The following is an 18,068-nucleotide window of genomic DNA, read 5'->3' as shown; positions in this document are numbered from 1 at the left end:
TAATCAAATGCAACACTGATTCCTGATTATTTCCTTTTAACTGAAGACAGATATGAAATAGAAAACAACTAGAAAAGACGAATGCCATTTGAAAACCTGTTAAGTAATTTAATCACTTCAACTGCCTTAATTTACACAGTTCAGATCATAAAGCCAAATACAGCGCCTGCCAGAAGGGTTGCCTAGCTTTAAGTCAATTAGAAGGATTTTTAAAAATTCTTTTTTATTTACTTAAAGAAGATCATCTGCTCTGCATAGCTCCTTCACTTCTCTTTTTTGGGACCCAGGATCCAGCAGTTTTTTGCCTTAAAGTGCCCCTTTCAATCCTTCCAAGCAGCCTGGCACCCATTTGTTTGTTGACACCCATTTCCAGCAGCTGGGAGGAAGATGCCATCACTTGGAGCAGCAGTGCTGTTGCCACACAGCCTCCCCACTTTGGTGACACAGGCTGGCACAGCAGTGCAAGGTCTTTACTTTTACTTTTACTTTACTTTACTGGTCTTCCCCTGAGAACAGCACTTGATGGCAATGAGTTAGCCTTTTTTGGAAGGCTAACAATATCACTGAAGTTTCAGCTGCCAGCAGCCTTTTTTTCAAAAAATCAAACCTTTTGGTTGCTTTCTCCACATCAGTACTGTGGGCTGTAATGGCTGAATTTTTTGAATTCTGACTGACGCTAGACTCCTGCAAAGCACAAGATACAGAGCATGGTACCACCACCATACTGCAGAGACACAGTTTAAACCCTTTTTATTACTATTACTTCTGTGTCAAAAATCAGGTACAATTTTAATATGGCTGCTTGGGTGTTTTAGGGTTGAGTCTTTTTTTGTTGTTGTTTTTCAGGAAAAAAAATCCCCAGTGTAAAATTTCCTAAATTTAACCTCCATCTTGAACAGGTGGCAAGCTTCTGCTGCTAACTAATGTTTTCTCCTGATTCCACCTCATGTTATCCAGCAGGATGTTAAGTCATTACTTACTGATTACAGTGATTGCAGGGATAAGCCACTCAATCATCTCTTTCTGGAACTTGCAAAGGAATACAGGAGGATTGACATTTAATATCCCTTATGCTATTAACCACTGCAGGGAGGGGAGAGAAGGAGGGAAAAAACGAGGGAAATCTCAGCAGAATTAATGAAGCAATACTGTATTGCACTTGCAGATCACTGGGTTTAGAGTGGAGTACGTGTACAGCTGGCTCACTGAGGAACAACACTAGAAAATAGTATCAGGCAGAATGAGTTATTACAGTCTACAATAAGCCATAACTTGATGACTGAAATTTTATTAGTAAGCATAAAGGACCATGGGTACATTACTCCAAAAGAACATGTATTTAATCAGCTACTCATACCAGATTACAATACACCAAGACATGCAGTCCCCATTTAATTACAACCTCCAATACTTTCATTTCCAATACTTCCAAGCATCAGGGTAGCCTATTCTGCCCTAGGAAAAGTACCTTCTTTTAAAGTTTATCCTCTTACGACCTGGCCACAAATATTAGAACAGAAGAGTACAAAAAAATCTTACAAGTTCAGGTCTTTGCCCCTATTTTTCTGGGCTACCACATGTGGCCAGTCTACCCTTAACTTTCATGCTGCTCTACACCACTTGTAGATAGGAATTACATGCAGTATTTGTCTTGCTGAAAAAGAAATTTGTCAGAAAAGTATGTACACAGATGTTATCATTTCCAGCATCTAAAACTACAGGATGTTGCATTCTCCTTGACCTGAAAATGAAAGTGAAGAGGGCCCCTCCATACTCTTTGATTTCAGGGGAAGAGGATGGCATCTCCTGATGACTTTGTAGAATCAGGTCTCATATAATCAATTCAGGGCTCAATTTACAAGTCACTAAAATAGTACAGGCAACGTTTCTTTATACCTAACAACCTCTTTTGAACCCTGACCTCTCAACAGGACCCTGAGCACATGAGTCCAACAAGGGGGCCAAGAATGGGTATTATGATTAACACCTATTTTATGGTTAGGCTTGAAAGCAAGCAGCAGGACAAGCAACCAACTGAAGTTTAAACAGGAAATGTGATTCTTATGGGGTTGCAGACTGCTGAATACTTCCTTCAATCAACCCTGAAAGAATTAGGAAGAAGGAAAAAAAAAAAGAGACCTAGATGAAGCTGGCTCTTCTTCTGAAAGAATCAAAGTGGACACATGAACTTCCTCTCATTTATTCATCTATCAAGCTTGGTTTTAAGTTACATCATCATTAAGATAATAATTTCTGCTTTCTATCACTTTAAAGTATGTTCTCAATAGCTATCTGATTCTGATAAAGGTAGTCAAGTCCACAACCTACATATGTTTATAATTAGCATTTTTTTAAGGCAGAGTAATAGGTTAATAAGAAATATCAGATTACACTGGAACAAGCTCATGGGTCAAAAACTAGACAAAACATATCAAACTGAAAATAAGTGCTTGGTTGTCAGACATTGAAAGAGCTCCTATACAATAACTGCATTGTTTTAATAAAACATTAAAAACATCAGTTTTGAGCCAAAATGTCCAAAAGAGGAAAGCATTCAAGTCACCAACAAAATTCACAAGCCAAACAGTAAATAAATCAGGTTTGAATACAGCATCACAATTTCCTAATGTTCTCCAAGCAATGCTGTGAAGTGCAGTCTTGCCTTTTACAAGTTCAGTCCTTACAGAAATTCCCTCTACCTTTCTGAAATTAAGGCAAAAAAGTTAATTATATCTATGGTACAGATTAAGTGAAAGAAACAAGTGGCATTGAGCTGAGGGCTATGTGAAGTTAGTAAGGGCTTTTTTAAACAATGCCTTTAAGGAAGCACCCTAAGAATAAATCCAATTCACAAATTGTCCTGTTGGGCAAAACAGGACGCAGAGTCAAAACAGCCTGCCTGCACTAAAGCCACTGCCTAATTGTAAGCATGCAAATAGCCACATTCTTAGGGCAAACAGAACTAGTCCCATGGCTAAAGCAAGTCATTTGCTTAAGTTCACCAGACTGGAGTTCATGACTTTACTGCAATGCTCAGGGAGGCTGGCCACTCCTGGTGCTGGGGCAGCAGGAGGGCACTGCACCAGTGCAAGCAGCACAGCTGCACAGGCAGGGCATGGCAGCAGGCAGCTTTCTGCTCCAGCACTGCAGCACTCAGCCTGACATACGGACTTGGCGTGCCGTGGTCTCAGACAGCTCCTCTGTCAGCTGAGGAGCAGCACGAGCCTTCGCACAGGCATTCATCACAAGGCAGCAAGACAAGGCACTGGGCAGACTCCTGCAACATTTCCAGCATGCACCTGATGATTTCTTTCTAACCCTGGAATTACTTGAAATTACAGGAGGTACTGTATGATCCACCAGGGTCTAGCAAGGCAGGTTTTGTGGACTGCAGCACCAGACAAAGGCTCTCCGATGGGAGCACAGAACTAATGGCAATGAGTTTATCAATGGATACCACCCTTAAGAAAGCCGTTCTTTGCATAACTTGATAGAAACCTGAGTGGGCATGCAGCAACCTTCAGAACAACCTAAATCCATGCTCTGACATGGTAAGGAGCAGAGTGCTTTTTTCCCAGAGAAGTGGCACAAATGTGCATATAAGACAAGACCCAACAACACAGCCCCGTTAGCCAGCTGGTCCAGGGCACTGGCCTCTACTCCAGTGTAATATGAGTGGCACAGCCATGACATAAACATGATTTATTTGTTGTTGTTATTACCTTGCCAAAGCAGATCAGCCTGAGGTTATCAAATCCCATCAAACACAAAACTAAGCTTACTTTATGAGCCAGCACAAACTTTTTTACTCATACAGCCTTTTGTGAATTAAGTTTTCTTTAGCAGTTTTTGTCCCCATGGATATTAGTCTAGCTGTAAATATAGCAGTCAAACAAAGGATGAAAAGGAACAATCCTAGTAAACTGCACGCAGTTTGTTTGAGACACACAAAATGAAACACAAAGAAGAAAAAAACGAAAAGCTTGCAAAAATGAATTTAAAACAAAGTAAGAGTGGTTCCACTGGGAATTAATGTGCACCAAAGATTTTTCTTATTACATTTCCTTTTACATTGTAGTCATTACAAATTATGATTTTTTTTTTAAATTTTTGATCACATGTATTTTAAAAGAAGTTTTAATTTGCTCCAGTACATGTACTGTCTGGGAGCAAACTTTAATGGCTTAGTTATAAATCCTGAAATTTAGGGGTTTATAATGGAAATGCTGGCAGGTCCATATCTAAGACATTGCAAGCATCTTGGCAATACAGAGCTTGTAGTCAGGTGAGTGCAGCAGAAATCTTTATGGCATTAAGTATTGACAGGAACTCAGCAGAAGGGGCAAACTTGTAAACTGGTCCATGCCTGCTCTGTGCTTGAGACTACAGAGCAGCTGGTACCTTCCAAAGGACACCCTTAGTCTGAGCCTCAGAACTTCTACTGCATTGTTCAGGTTAACATTGAACAATGAGCTCCCCTTCCAGCTCACCTTTCCCACTTTCTTTCCCTTGCATCTAGGTTTGCACCAGACTCTTCAACACAGAGTCTGCACAACATATCATTTAAAAGTTTTCCACACTCACTAGCCATATTAACATAGATCCTGCTCCTGGGAGTGTCACTTATTTATGGGAGCTGCTGAAATAATGGCATTTTCTTTGTTTCTTCACGACTGTATACTCTGCATAAAAGCTATAACTAGCAGCTTTCCATCTGTTTAGGATCCAAGTTCTGCGATCTTCAGAAGACAGGAGGATACTGAGAAAATACTTGTCTGTACATCACTCCTCAGACAAGTATCAATAAAACTTTACCGTGCAAACTTTGTTAATTCATGAGTGGTCCAGAAGTACAGAAGCACTGAGATTAGACATGATTATGAGGTGACATTGGTATGATAGGCAGATGTTGCTCTGCAATGACATCAGTCTTCTGAGAAGAATAGCAGGGATCATTCTGTCCTTTTGTTATTTTTAAGGGTACCTTACCTTGTTTAACAGAGCATTCAAATGCAAATCACAACATTTAACATTACCACAGCCCTTTGCAAAAAAAACAGAGGCACTGAATCGATAAAAGCTGCATGTTTTGTAGGAGTCTTATAGCAACTGATGATGTTCCTGTAGTAATACTCATTCCAGTATTAAAGAACAAAAGATGCAAATGCAATGCAAGCTCCAGCTTTCATGCAAATTGTCCCTGTAACCAAAATTCATTATCATGACAATCACATCTGCAAGAAGCAAAACTTTTAAAACACTTCAAGAGTAAAACTTACATTTAAGTTCCTAAAGTTTTAGTACTAGTGTTTGTTTTGGTACATGTTCCACGAAGTCCCTAGACTAAGAGGAAATTTTTCATATCAAAGAAGGAATCGAATATTTTATCCCTTTGAAGGCCAGCTCTGCATCTCTGGAAAGCCGTTGTGTCTCTGTTATGCATGAAGGTAGACTAGAAACCCAAACCTTGGAGATCCTGATGACTTCCTTAAATACAAAGACTAACAATGCCAACACTTACCCACTGAAAACAAAGTTAACTGTCATTGACTTAAGAAAAGCAAGCCTTGGCCCCCAGGATGTGTACTACATTAGCATCTCCTTTCATTAGTAGGAGATAATTCAGTGACACAGTCATTCATTAGACTTGAAGTCTTTCCAACTCTTAGGAGTTTGATGACCCTGCTATGCAGTAACACTCCCCACAGGTGAAACATGTAGTTAAGAACTAAAACTACCATTAAAGAAAGAAAATTACTTGACAACACGGTATATCAGTGTCAGAATAAGGCAAAAACATCTTGAAAGCTTTCATTTTAGCCCTCTAAATCTAAATGTTTACCAATAGCATTCAAGCTAGCCCAAAGAGTCAGAGATGAATGTTTGAGTACAAACCCCTGACACATCAAAGAATATGCATATGCGTTTAACTGTGCATCTGCTTGAAAAGTTGGGCAAATGTGGAAAATCCTATTATCAATTAAAAAAAATACAATGGGGGCCTCTTCAGCTAATGCGAACCACTGTAATTCTATTGACAGCAACGGATCTGTGCTGACTTACACCAGCTGAGGATCTAATTTCATATGCCTTAGAAAACTGATGCAACCTTTCCCATTGCGACTCAAGGGTTTTTATACTCTCATGGGGATCAACTCCATCTAGTAGGTCAGCAGGTGTTGAGTCTGCTTTGAATCTGAAGTCCAGCCACACAAGAGGATACTGGGAACATGTGCCATCTATTTTTTAATGACCCATGGACATTCCCCTCTAGTATGGCTGTAGGATTCATGTATTTTCTCCTGTAGTCTAGTGGGACATAACCTGTTTCTTTGAGAAAGCAGAAACCCTCTATTCAAGATATCAAAGTGAGAACCTGACCTGGAGGACCACAAGCCCAGATAAGTGAGCATGATGAAAACAGAAAGTGTGAACTGAAAATGTTTTGCCAGAAATACACCAGGACCACAAAATATACAGAAAGGCATTTTCTACTTCTCACCATAACTAGACCGTTTTTTAAAAAAATAGCAGTTTTAGCAGTTACTCCACAACTATCCAAAATCCATAGGTCTGCCCACACGATTTCAAGCAATTTTATTTTCTAATGCAACAGGAGCTTTGCATTAGTAGGAACCAATATGCTCAGCCCTCTTACACCAAACAATGAAAAGGTCTAGGGCTGGGTTAGCTCACACTCTTCTGAGAGGCAGGGAATATGTAAAACTGTCAACTGAGATATATTCTCTGGGGAGAATTAAGCAAACTACTCCAGTTTTGCAAATCTACAAGTTGTACATTCACAACTTTGAAATTAATCCACCAGAGAATACACACTTAGCCTAATGTTTTGTTCTGGGCATTAAGGGACTTTGTTTGGGTGGGACAGGGTGGGACAGCCCTTTCTGAGAAGGAAGTTTATTTGTAAAAGAAAAGAAAAACAAAAAGCCCTTTGCCATTAATTTTGACAGACCTACTTCTGTCTCTATAGTAATAACTAATTACCTAACTAGTGTAAGAGATTTCAATGGCCAAATGCAAAGCACTTGCAGGCCTTGCCAGGCTAATCAAGACAATTTCCAAAACGCCAAAACCAGGAAGTTCCTATAATAAATAACTTAGCACATTTACATCTCAAATTAGAACATCTGGAAGAAAGAGACTATGCCTGACGCCAAAACAGGCCTTACTGTATCCTACCACTTTCCACACCACCACCCCTCCTCCGTTCATTTTCTTTAGCCTTTCTGTAGAACAAACACTGATCCAGGTGCAAATGCTCAATTCACAAGGAATGCAGAGAACATAAAATTACTGTAGGTTTGGCTGCTAGTAAATCCCTGCTGTTACTCACCATTGGAAGTTGTGCTGGAGGCAACAGCTTTCTCACTGACATCTGTTCGACTGGAGCATTTCACGATGGAATTCTCCACTTTTTTCTTCTCAGTTGTGGCAGAGCTATGGGACTGCGCCTCCATGATGACTTCTCATTACTTCAGCTCTCTTTGCACTAATACCTGAATGAAACAAGAGTCATAAACTCTAAAGACTGTTTGAAAGCTTAGCCCAAGTCTTCTCACCCCTCTCACCTGAAGAAGAGCCTGGAGCACAACTGAATTAGCAGTTCACAGTTCTGTAAGCTCATCAAATCATGTTTGCATGCATGAATTCCTAAGGAATTTAAAGAAATACTAGCACCAAAACTTAGGCATGTTTGCCTTTAAAGAGAATCAGCATCAGAAACCACTATGCTGTTCAAACAGCATAGGTAGGTCCATTTTTTTTCAATTTTGTGGGGGTTTAATGGATCCAAAAGGAAAAAAGGACAGTATTTTTCTCTTCTGCCCAGAGCATTTTGGAAGAAGGCAAAAAAGAAAAAAAAAAAAATCAAGAAAATCAAGACAGACCTTCATGTTGACTCTAGAAGCCAAATATTTAAATTTCAACATTCAGGGTGTTGGAACACACTGCCTCAGGAATTATCCTGTCTATCTCTACACCTTGTTACTCATGTAAACATCTCTCACTTTGTTTGTTCAGAAATCTAACTCAAACAAAATTGTATTGGCAAAACACCCCGAAAACCACAGGGAAAGACAAACATTATTGCTGGTGGCAGATAATGAGATCACTTTCTTTTGCATGAAAACGCTGGAAATAGAAAGCTCTGTGAAAACGCTGGAAATAGAAAGCTCTGTAGAGGTGTGTATCTGGTTATTTTGACTTTCCTGGATGTTCTCAGTGTCATCTCCAGTGATATATTCATTTAATCCCCGCAAATAATTTCTGCCTCTTCTCAGATATTTTACATTCCTGATGGAAATACGAGAAGCCCAAAAACTTGCAAAAAGGGTGTCACTGCTTGTACAGCAGTGCAGGCACACCAGGCCCCAAGACTGCAGGGATCTTAGGCTGTGAAGGATGCAAACATTAAGAGCCAGTCTGCAGCTTAACTTGATGCACACCTGTCTGTCCAAGTTAGCTTTATGCAAATCATCAATATTCAGCACACACCATACTTAGAACCAAATAGCTTGGTACTTTTGTAGTTTGAATATGAATCTATGCAACAACAAAAATAATAATTAGTTTTCTGCTCTGGGCAACCCTGCTTGGTAGTCAAATGGGTCTAAAATGGAAGAAAGTCACACTCTTCTAGAACACCATTTAAATAAAATTTTCAAAAGGCTTCAAAAAGCCACAAAGTATAATGAAGTGTAATTATATTAGCAAGCTATTTCCCAAATTCTGACAGTCAAAAAACCAAAAAAGAAACAACACCAAACCAAAAAAAAAAAAAAAAAAAAAAAAGGCTACAAAGCCAATTCATCACAAACACAGCTGTCTAATAAACCTTCCCCTTCCCACCTTCCTAGTAGGAGTTCTTTTTAATAGTACAATAAAACACTCAAAAGCCTCATTGTTATACAGTGGGGATCAAAGTAGAGCCCAATCACTAAATGAATCATTATTTAGCCAGGCAGCACAGCCAAGGAACTGTGCTAGATACCAGAGACTCTCTGCCACTGACCTACTGTCTAAGCTTTCACAAGGTATTTTTTTCTTCCCTTCAGTTTCTTGATTGCTAAAAACAGGAATAACAAAGCTCTGCCTGCCACAGAAGAGGACTTGTAAGACTACTCTCAAGATCTATCTGTGAAAGTGCTATAAATAATATTGTGATCTGTGAAACAACTTCCTACCAAAGCACTAAGGGGAATGTCAGGTGTCTTCAAGCAGAGTAGGAGATCTAACAATACTCAACTTGCAACAGCCCTGACTTCTACCCAGCCATGCACAAGGCTCCTTGAAGAGAGATCTCAAGTGAACTTTGTAAACAGCACCTTTCCAAACTTTTCATATGACTTCTTCCTCTTCCCCTTTGCACACGTCATGCGAGGGCATCCCCAGTTTAGTCATTTAGCTTGAATATCTAGCTTTTCAGTCTCTTGCAGTAGTAGAGAGGGGGAAGGCTGACACTGCTGCCAAGTTGCTCACCCCACACTGAGAGAAAGATGTTTATTTTCTCTAAACAGCCCTGGCTGTTTAGAGAAACATAAACACCAAAACCTGCCTCTACTCAGCTTCCAACTACTGCATGAGTCAGTCCCTCAATGTATCCTCCTATCTTCTGACTAACAACCATTCTCTCAAATTAATTATTTTCAATGCATCTCTGAAGGAACTAAAATGCTATACGTCTTCAGTTTTGTTTATTTTTCTTCCGTTGCCATCTAAGGGCCAGGACTGCTATTGAGGTGGCATCTTCATTTACACCGAAGAGTATGACTTTGAAAACTTGCAAGATAAAGCTGCAGAACTCATCCCCCTTTTTGTTTGGTCCTTGGTTCACAAGCATGTTGATTTTGACTTAAAATCATGAAAGGAAGCAATTAAACTCCCTATTCAACTAGAAAGGAAGAAGCCACATACTCTGCCTCCACAAGGCCAGCAGAGTGGCATGAAACATTTGGGAAGAGATCACAAAAATGATGACAGGTATCTAAAGTGGTTCCACTGCCTCCTGCCATACAGATGTCTATGCAGGTATGTGCAAGGAGCCTTCACTTATCCCCACCTCCTCACTTATCCCCATCTCCTTCCCCTCTCCATCATGGCAGTACCTCCATTACAAACTGATCCTACCACTTCTCAGAAAAGGAAGGTAATGCAGGTACTTTAAGGAGTTACCATGTCCTTAATCTCATAAAAAGCATCTTTGGGTCATCGGCAATTCAAGAGCAACATGTGGCTGGTCAGACTGACATCATACATTCTCTTGACTATTTTATTTCTTTCCCCAACACCCTGCCAATGAGATTTTTCTGGTGCTTTGGGGTGATCTTCTTTACTGGAAGAAAGAATAGCAGACAGAATTCCACATTCTTCATCAGTTTCTATCACTTCTCTGTTTTATGCTACCTGGTGTGGACCGCAGTACAGAACAGAGGCCTAAAGCAGCACTTAAATTTTTGGACAGAAAATTGCAGAACTGGCCAAGACGTAATATAAACATTTGCTCTTGGTTCATCTGTTCTGGTTCATGTCTACTCAGTTTACATTAGAAGGCTGCTTTTATTCATGTCAGAATGAAAGAGGGAACACCACAAGACTAAACTTTCTTACTCAGCTCTGCACCCTGCACCACGAACCAACGGCCCTGGGGCTGCAGGCCTTTCCTCCTGTGCCTTCCTTCCTCTGTTCCCAACCTGCACACACACACACACACACACGCACACAAACATGTGGCACAGACACCTGCAAGAATTCCTGCAGATCCAGCAAACCCCAGTGGTGCACCAGCAATGGTGTGCATGTCTGGGAAGGCATGGAAGGCCAGAAGAGATGGCAGGACTAATAATTAGAGGGATGTGGCTTGTTATGTTTTGTCAAGCATACCCCTCAGGGAAGCAGACATCACATCTCCATCAATGTGGTGCCCCAAAATCTTTTTTTTTTTGTCCTGAAGACTATCTTAAGACTAAGTTGAAAACACAAGCCAGACACACATCTTCTAGAACCATTCTCCTTAAATTTGGTTGATTTTTATTTTCTCTGAGAAACTGTACCAAAATATGGGAGCTGCAGTTCACCAAAAAAAAAGTCCAAGGTTATGTAAAGATTTCTTTCTACTGGTTGTTAACCCCTTTCAAAAAGCATTCTGAAAATCAGACAGCCTGGCATCATCTCCACACTAAAACACAAAGTGGTTTATATTAGGGTGTATGTGTCTCTCTCTCTCCAGTGTGTGGGTCAGTGACTTTCCTGTTCCAGCCTCCAGGTCAGAGACAATCTGTATCTATTCCCAGCAAGGAGTCCCACTTTCAAAAAACCTGAAAACGAGTTTCATTGGTTATCCAGCATTTCCATGTGCATATGAAAGGCAAGAAAATGCTATAACAGTATATGGGCAAAAGCCTGAACTTCCATAGGTAAATAGAGGGATAAACATTCCTTCCCCAAAGCAAACATTTGTGCCTTTTTCCCATTCAACCATGCTTGAACCTTTTGTAATTTCCCTAAAGCCTGAACCCACTCCACAATTAATTCCAGATCCCCATTTTAAATCTAATCCCTCTCAAAACAGTAACCTGCCTGCAGGTGTGTCTCCTCTTTTTAAAATATAAATGCAAACCTTCCCCAGTTGCATATTATATTGGAAGAATTTTAGGAACACGCTACTGGAATGAATTAATTAAATGAGGAAAATTGTCTCTTTTAAAAGGAGTGTCAATAAATCACAGTATGTTGGAAACTTATTTAGAACAAAAAAAATCTTTCAAGTAAGTTAATATTATGTAATTTCTGGTCCTTATGTATGTTGTTTATAAAACTGTGCCTTATAGTAGTAAAAATGATTATATTAATATGCTGGGGAAGAAAAAACTCACCGCATCTCTTTGTTCATTTACTTACAGTCTAAACTAACCAAAACCAGTGGAGCAGCCCTGTGCTTGGAAGAATGAGAAACTTGATCCTTTCTGAACACACATTTCAATTCTCCAAGAAATCTTCACTCTGTATCACTTCTCTTCTCTGAACTACTTTTCAAGTAATTTTATTTATACTGCATACATTAATTTTAAAGACCAGATATTTATTGCTAGGAATAGGCTCACTGACTTCAACAAGACTGCTTGCTTTGGTCAAAGTGCTGAAGTGTAAGCATTTAAAATTCTCAATTTGCATGTTAAGACTGGTTTATGGTTCTTGCGAATTTAAACCTTCTGCCTTTCTTTGCTTTATTTTAATTTTTGAGGAGTATCTTTTAACATATTGAATTAAAAAAATAAAAAAGAAACACGTAAAACCTTTCCCTGTTTTACTTGATGCTGCTATAGTTGTATTCAATTCATTAACAAGTGGTTTGCATCCACTGAGAAGAGCTGTCTGAAATAGCAGTGTCACAGCATTCATCATCATTACATCAGCAGTAGGGAAGTTCATACTGATTGCTATCAGCAACCAGAGTGCCCCAATCAGCGTGCAAGCAAACATAGCATGTTTAATTTTTCAGAAATTACTCTGGGTAGTTAGGGTGATCATAGGTACTACTTTGATCCACACTACTGGAAGCAGTCTTTGGGGATACAATACATCTTGAACAGCACAACTGTATGAAAGTGAAAAACACAAGGGGAGGCATGAAGAACAATCAGGAAATTACAGTCTCTCTCAACCATAAAGGACCCTTTATCAATTTTATCAACAAGGGTTGCACCATTCCTTGGGATTATTTAAGGATAAAAAATGCATCTTGTTCAGCTACATTCAAATGCAAAATTTATATGAGACAATCTTAAGCTGTTATATGGGAGCTATTTCATACTGATTTATACAGGCTTGATTCAGGTACATTTAACTTCCAAAACCCACCTAGATTTCAGTATTGCTTTCTATCAAACCTGCTGGCAAAGCTGCACTGACAAAGTTACCACTGACAGAACCTGATGAAAAATGTTCAAGCGCTCAGACATTTTAAGAAATATCTCCCAAATGTAACATTAACCTCTTGCTATATCTCACCACTTTTGTAATAGCTATAGAAACTAACCTGTATATTTTTAGAATAGTTTTATTCTCTCCTAATTCCTTGTAAACTAAACCAGAATTCTGCAACCTTCATTAACTACTCCAGGGTAAACTTTATTTAGGTTCCTCCCTGTTGAGACAACTACTCACAGTAAGACTAATATAAACAGCACAAAGAGTCTTATATCCATATCATAAAACCACAAGAAACAATCAGTTGGGGGGGGGGAGGTATGTTCCATTTCACAATACCTATCTCCATTTCAGTTACATGAATGATCTATAAACACACTAGTGAAAGAAAAGAAAAGAAAAGAAAAGAAAAGAAAGAAAGAAAGAAAGAAAGAAAGAAAGAAAGAAAGAAAGAAAGAAAGAAAGAAAGAAAGAAAGAAAGAAAGAAAGAAAGAAAGAAAGAAAGAAAGAAAGAAAGAAAGAAAGAAAGGAAAATAATTGCTTGACAGAATGAAAAATACCCTAAGTTAAGAGATACAACATTTATTAATACAATCTTTCCAAATTCATTACTCTGCTGTCTTTTCCTTGTTCCTTTCCTTTGATTTTTTTCACCCATAAAGAATGAAAAACAACTAGACCTAAAGCCTGGTTAACAACGATCTGATCTGCTCCTGATAGGTTAAATAGCTTGTGGCAACAATAACGGAGGATCACAAACACAAAGGCAATCAGCTAGGCAAACCAGTGCTATTAGCATCCTTGTGATTAAGATCCTAAGTGAGAAAATACTCTACAGTGTACACTGAACTACTGCTTGATTGTAAGAGTCTCTCGACTCCAGGGGTATTATATATTTGCTTACGTATTTCGGCTACAGATAAACTCAGCTACCTAAAAGTTCTGAAATTATTTTAACATACACATACAATAATATCAATAAGTGGCACTTTCTACTGAAGCACCAGCTCAGTTGCTTTAAATACACATCAACCACACAGCCTTACAAGTAGATTACATCTACTTTTGTTTCTTGGATTTAAAAAGCTGATAAGTATAACCCCAATTAAAACTATTACTTTAACAGATTAAACCCTGTATCTAAAGAAAACAGATTTCTGCCAGGCAAGAGATGATTCATTTTCACACTCAGCAAACAGAACTGAACTTGGATAACAACTGAAGAATTCAGGTCGAACTGTCCATCTCCAACTAGTCTATCTCTCACAGAAGCTGCTGTTCGGGAACATGCAACACAAAGCTGAGGGAGACAGAGCCCAGATTTAGTGGTTTTACAATTCAGATATGATATATCCTCTGAGGTAAAATTTTATAATCAATTCACTGTCTGAGAGTCTTTACAATAAGGAACTAAACCTTAAGAAAAATAAACGAACAAAACCCCTCAACAAAAACAAAACAAATCAAGTCATTAACTCTGCATTTAAGCATTTGTTATTTTAATCACATGGTCTCGGGTTTTCTTTATTCCTTTTTTGACTTTCTTACAAACTGTCTAAATACAATGGAAAGAATAAAGTTTATTTCTTACAAAACAGAAAGTGCTACATACCTTTCAAATCTCCAAATATTTCAATATATTTGGGGAGGGGGGCGTGTCTAAAACTAGTAATGCACTTACCATGGAGGATCAGAACTCCTTCCAATTAAACTACCTAATATTCCTCAGAAATTCAGAATAAGCTGTGGTACTGCTTGTTTTGCAATCCTACTTGTTCTTGTGCTTCCAATTCTGCAGCAGGAAAAACTCTAATAATTATGTCAAAGTAAGATTAGCTGTAAAAGAATTAGCACAGGGAGAAAGGAAAAAAATCTCCTGTGGACTGCACTGTTTGTAGCAATAGGTTACAATGAGGGGCGACACTTCAAACTTCCCTACCAAGCCCACACTGTTTTTGCCCGTCTTTCTTCAGGAATTCAGCAGCACTAAATCCAAAACAAACTTAAGTAACAGTGCAGTGACTTCCTTTGGAAATACATCTGTTTTATGCAACCTGGATTTTGGTTCATTCATATGCTCAAGATCTGAAAGACCAGGAAATTCTTAGAGAACAGGGAGGGAGACAACAGCAAGAGTTGCTGTGTGGATAACATAACTCTATGGCTTTCTCTGCTGATACTGTTCCTAGGATTCTTATGGTGACAAAACAGGCTGTTTTTTTCTTTGTCTTCTTGCCTTTGCCCTCTTAGTTTGGTAAAGTAAATTACAAACATCTGCAATGGATGTGCTTTGCACCACAGTCAACTAAGTAGTCACTACAACTTTGACAGAAAAATGCAGAAATACTCTAATTTCAAGTACTGGAACTCAACATTCCAGTGAAATGACCACTTTCTTCACACTTTTTGTTTTATCTCATCAATTCCAACAGATGAAAGATTCCTTAGAAACAAAACTAGATATATATATCAATGTCAATCTATACAGGAACTGAGCTCAAGGAAGAATGTATTTAATGTACATCTATTGCAAAGATGTGCCTTCTGTTCCCAACTTATGATATGCAAATGAAAGAAGAAAAGACTGTATTCCATATTTTACAATTAGCATTTTAAAACAAGATCAAAGGAATCAAGTAGAATGTTTTTTGAAAGTGCCATGTTTTGATCACAGTCCCATTCCTGGAATCCTGTTTATGTCCTCAGCACACTCTCAGGTTAAGGGATGCCTTCATCCAGAATCTCATGTTTTAACCCAACACAGATGTTTTAACATGTAAAAGAGCGAGGAAATCTCCATATATCCAGGAAGAACTTCCAATGTGAAAGGTACTTTATAAAACTTTATCTTCAGCTTTTAAAGTTTACTTTAGGTTTTACACCTGTCTCATAACAGCAGGAAAACTGCATCATGACTCCTTCGTGTTTTTGTAACTTGACAAAACACAACGGCACCACTCTGAATTGCTGCATTACAAATGCACAATCCACTTCACAATCCACTGTCCTTGTTAAAACAGGGTAATCACAGAATTATATAGATGTACTATTTTCCTAGAAATAGTAAATTGAAGAGTCAAGCAAAACGCCACCAAACTACATCCTGACAGTAAAGAATTGGTAGTGCTTGGATTTCATTTTAATATCCACGGCTCAGAACAGCGTACTGAACTGACACTAACTTGATCTGTGTTTCTGACTCTTCAGTTTCAGGTATTCATACATCTTATCTAATGAAGGCTTCATTCTCTGGGCAGCTGGATGATGTATTCTTTACACGCAGTTGATTTTCTTGACACTAACAGATTCGTATGCAAAGAAAACAGAGTCTCATACAAAGCAGCAAACACTACTGGGGAAAGTTCAGCTCTAAACCACCAAAAGGTCTGTTGGGTACTTTACCCTGAACTAAATATCAGATGCCAAAAAAATACAGCAACGTTCTGAGCATCAATAAAAATTTTAAAAAAATTTTAAAGGCCTAATCATCTTGATGATCAGTGTAAAAAATAACTTGACATTTGAGTGGCAACTTCAGCTAAGAAAATTATTCAATCAGATCTCCTTGTAGTGGATTCTGATATTATCAGTTCTGACATCCAGCAACTATTTAGAGACAAACACATTCTATCCCAATTTCTTTGTCCCTTGTTGTAATCTAAATAACCTTGCCAGGGTTTTTAACATCAGTGTATTGTCTCATTTCTTATTTTGTTCCTAAAGAGAGAGAAACCAACTCTTCTGATAAGCAGCCAATTTAATACACTTTCAAGGTAAGGCAGGTACAATTTACATGTACAGAGTATACCACAACAAAACCACAGTATGATGCCAGCACAATCTTTAAGAAAGTTTTCCCCTAAATCTCTGAAGAAAGCAGCCTTAAAAGAAAGCAGGGATTAGAGTGAGCTGGCAGGTAGGGAGGGGACTTACCTCGAAGCCAGCCAAGCGGAAATCAGAGCAGTAATTCTAGCAGTCGGCAGAGTACACTTTTAGAGCTGCAATGGTGCGAAGAAGTGCTGGGCAGCATTGCCTGAAGGCAGCACTAATACACTGCTGACTAATGACTGGGCCATGCGGACAATGAATTTGGGGCTTGAAAACTAACAGAAACCGTGCCATACCTTGACAAATGGGCTTTCAAAATTTCATTCACTGAATAACCTTTAAGCACAAAATTGGCTCAAGTTCTCTCGGGAATAATATGACACATGTTGTTGGACAATAAGTATTTTCCTTTTTAATTAAAACTATTACACCGAATACATAAACATGATTACAGTGAATAAAATATAAAAGTTAACTATTTGGCACCTAGAAAAGACCAGACTCTAAATGTGAGGGGGAAGCCATACATTCAGAAGGGTCAACAAATCCCAGGGTTAACCACCTGATTCACTGAAATTCATTCTTGGCAGAATATATTTTCCCTTCTTTGAGACGTAAAGGAGAACAAGAACTTCAAAGGTATGTTTAATGAGCTGCTACAAGCACAATTGGTTAAAAGAGGCTCAGAAATTATGTACTAAAAGCTGCATTGTGCTTAGAATTACAACTGAAAAAGTCTCATTTTAAAGAGCCCCATAAACCAAATCAAGCCTCTTATAAACTTTGTCACCTTGTGTACTGACAAACACATTAAAACAACAGAATCCCTCTTTAAAGGAGTTCTTTTTTTTCGGTGCAACTCGACTTCTAATTTGAAAATAGCAATTTTGGCTCTTTTTACAGACAGAATGAAATACCTAAAGTGTCCCTAAATTAACAAGTACCACTTGCCATAGACAGCATCGCCCTTAGCAGCTCCTAAAAACTTCAGAAAAGGATCTTAAAACAGGAAGCTTAGTGAGCTCATAAAACTGTTGTTGGAGCCAGGAACACATAGCATATTTAATCTGCAAACTGTGAGAGTCTACAATGATTTCAGCAAGATCTGAGGCATGCCCTCAAGGTTTGCTGGGATCTGGGATTAGGGAGTTGATAAGAACCCTCTACTGCCCATGGACATGTTTTTCTTCTGCAGTTAAACACAAATGCATAGAGACGTTTGACTGCTGCTTGGCGTTACTGCTCAAGTTATATAAAAGCTTTGCAGCTCCTTTTGCTGTCAATATATCAAAGTT

At 38.7% G+C, this 18,068-nt stretch overlaps 1 protein-coding gene across 1 annotated transcript in view; it reads right to left on the bottom strand.

Moving 5' to 3' along the window:
* Nucleotides 1–7,478, bottom strand: part of GLI3 (GLI family zinc finger 3) — a 188,104-nt gene extending 180,626 nt beyond the window's left edge. Inside the window, exon 1 of the mRNA XM_058806018.1 lies at nt 7,355–7,478. Coding sequence (XP_058662001.1) covers nt 7,355–7,478 — 124 coding nt within the window. The remainder of the gene's footprint in view (nt 1–7,354) is intronic.
* Between the last annotated feature and the right edge of the window lie 10,590 nt (nt 7,479–18,068).

Source organism: Ammospiza caudacuta, chromosome 1, assembly GCF_027887145.1.
Source record: "Ammospiza caudacuta isolate bAmmCau1 chromosome 1, bAmmCau1.pri, whole genome shotgun sequence".
Lineage (NCBI taxonomy): Eukaryota > Metazoa > Chordata > Aves > Passeriformes > Passerellidae > Ammospiza > Ammospiza caudacuta.
The sequence above is the reverse complement of the archived record's forward strand: the minus strand, read 5'-3'. Positions and strand labels throughout refer to the sequence as shown.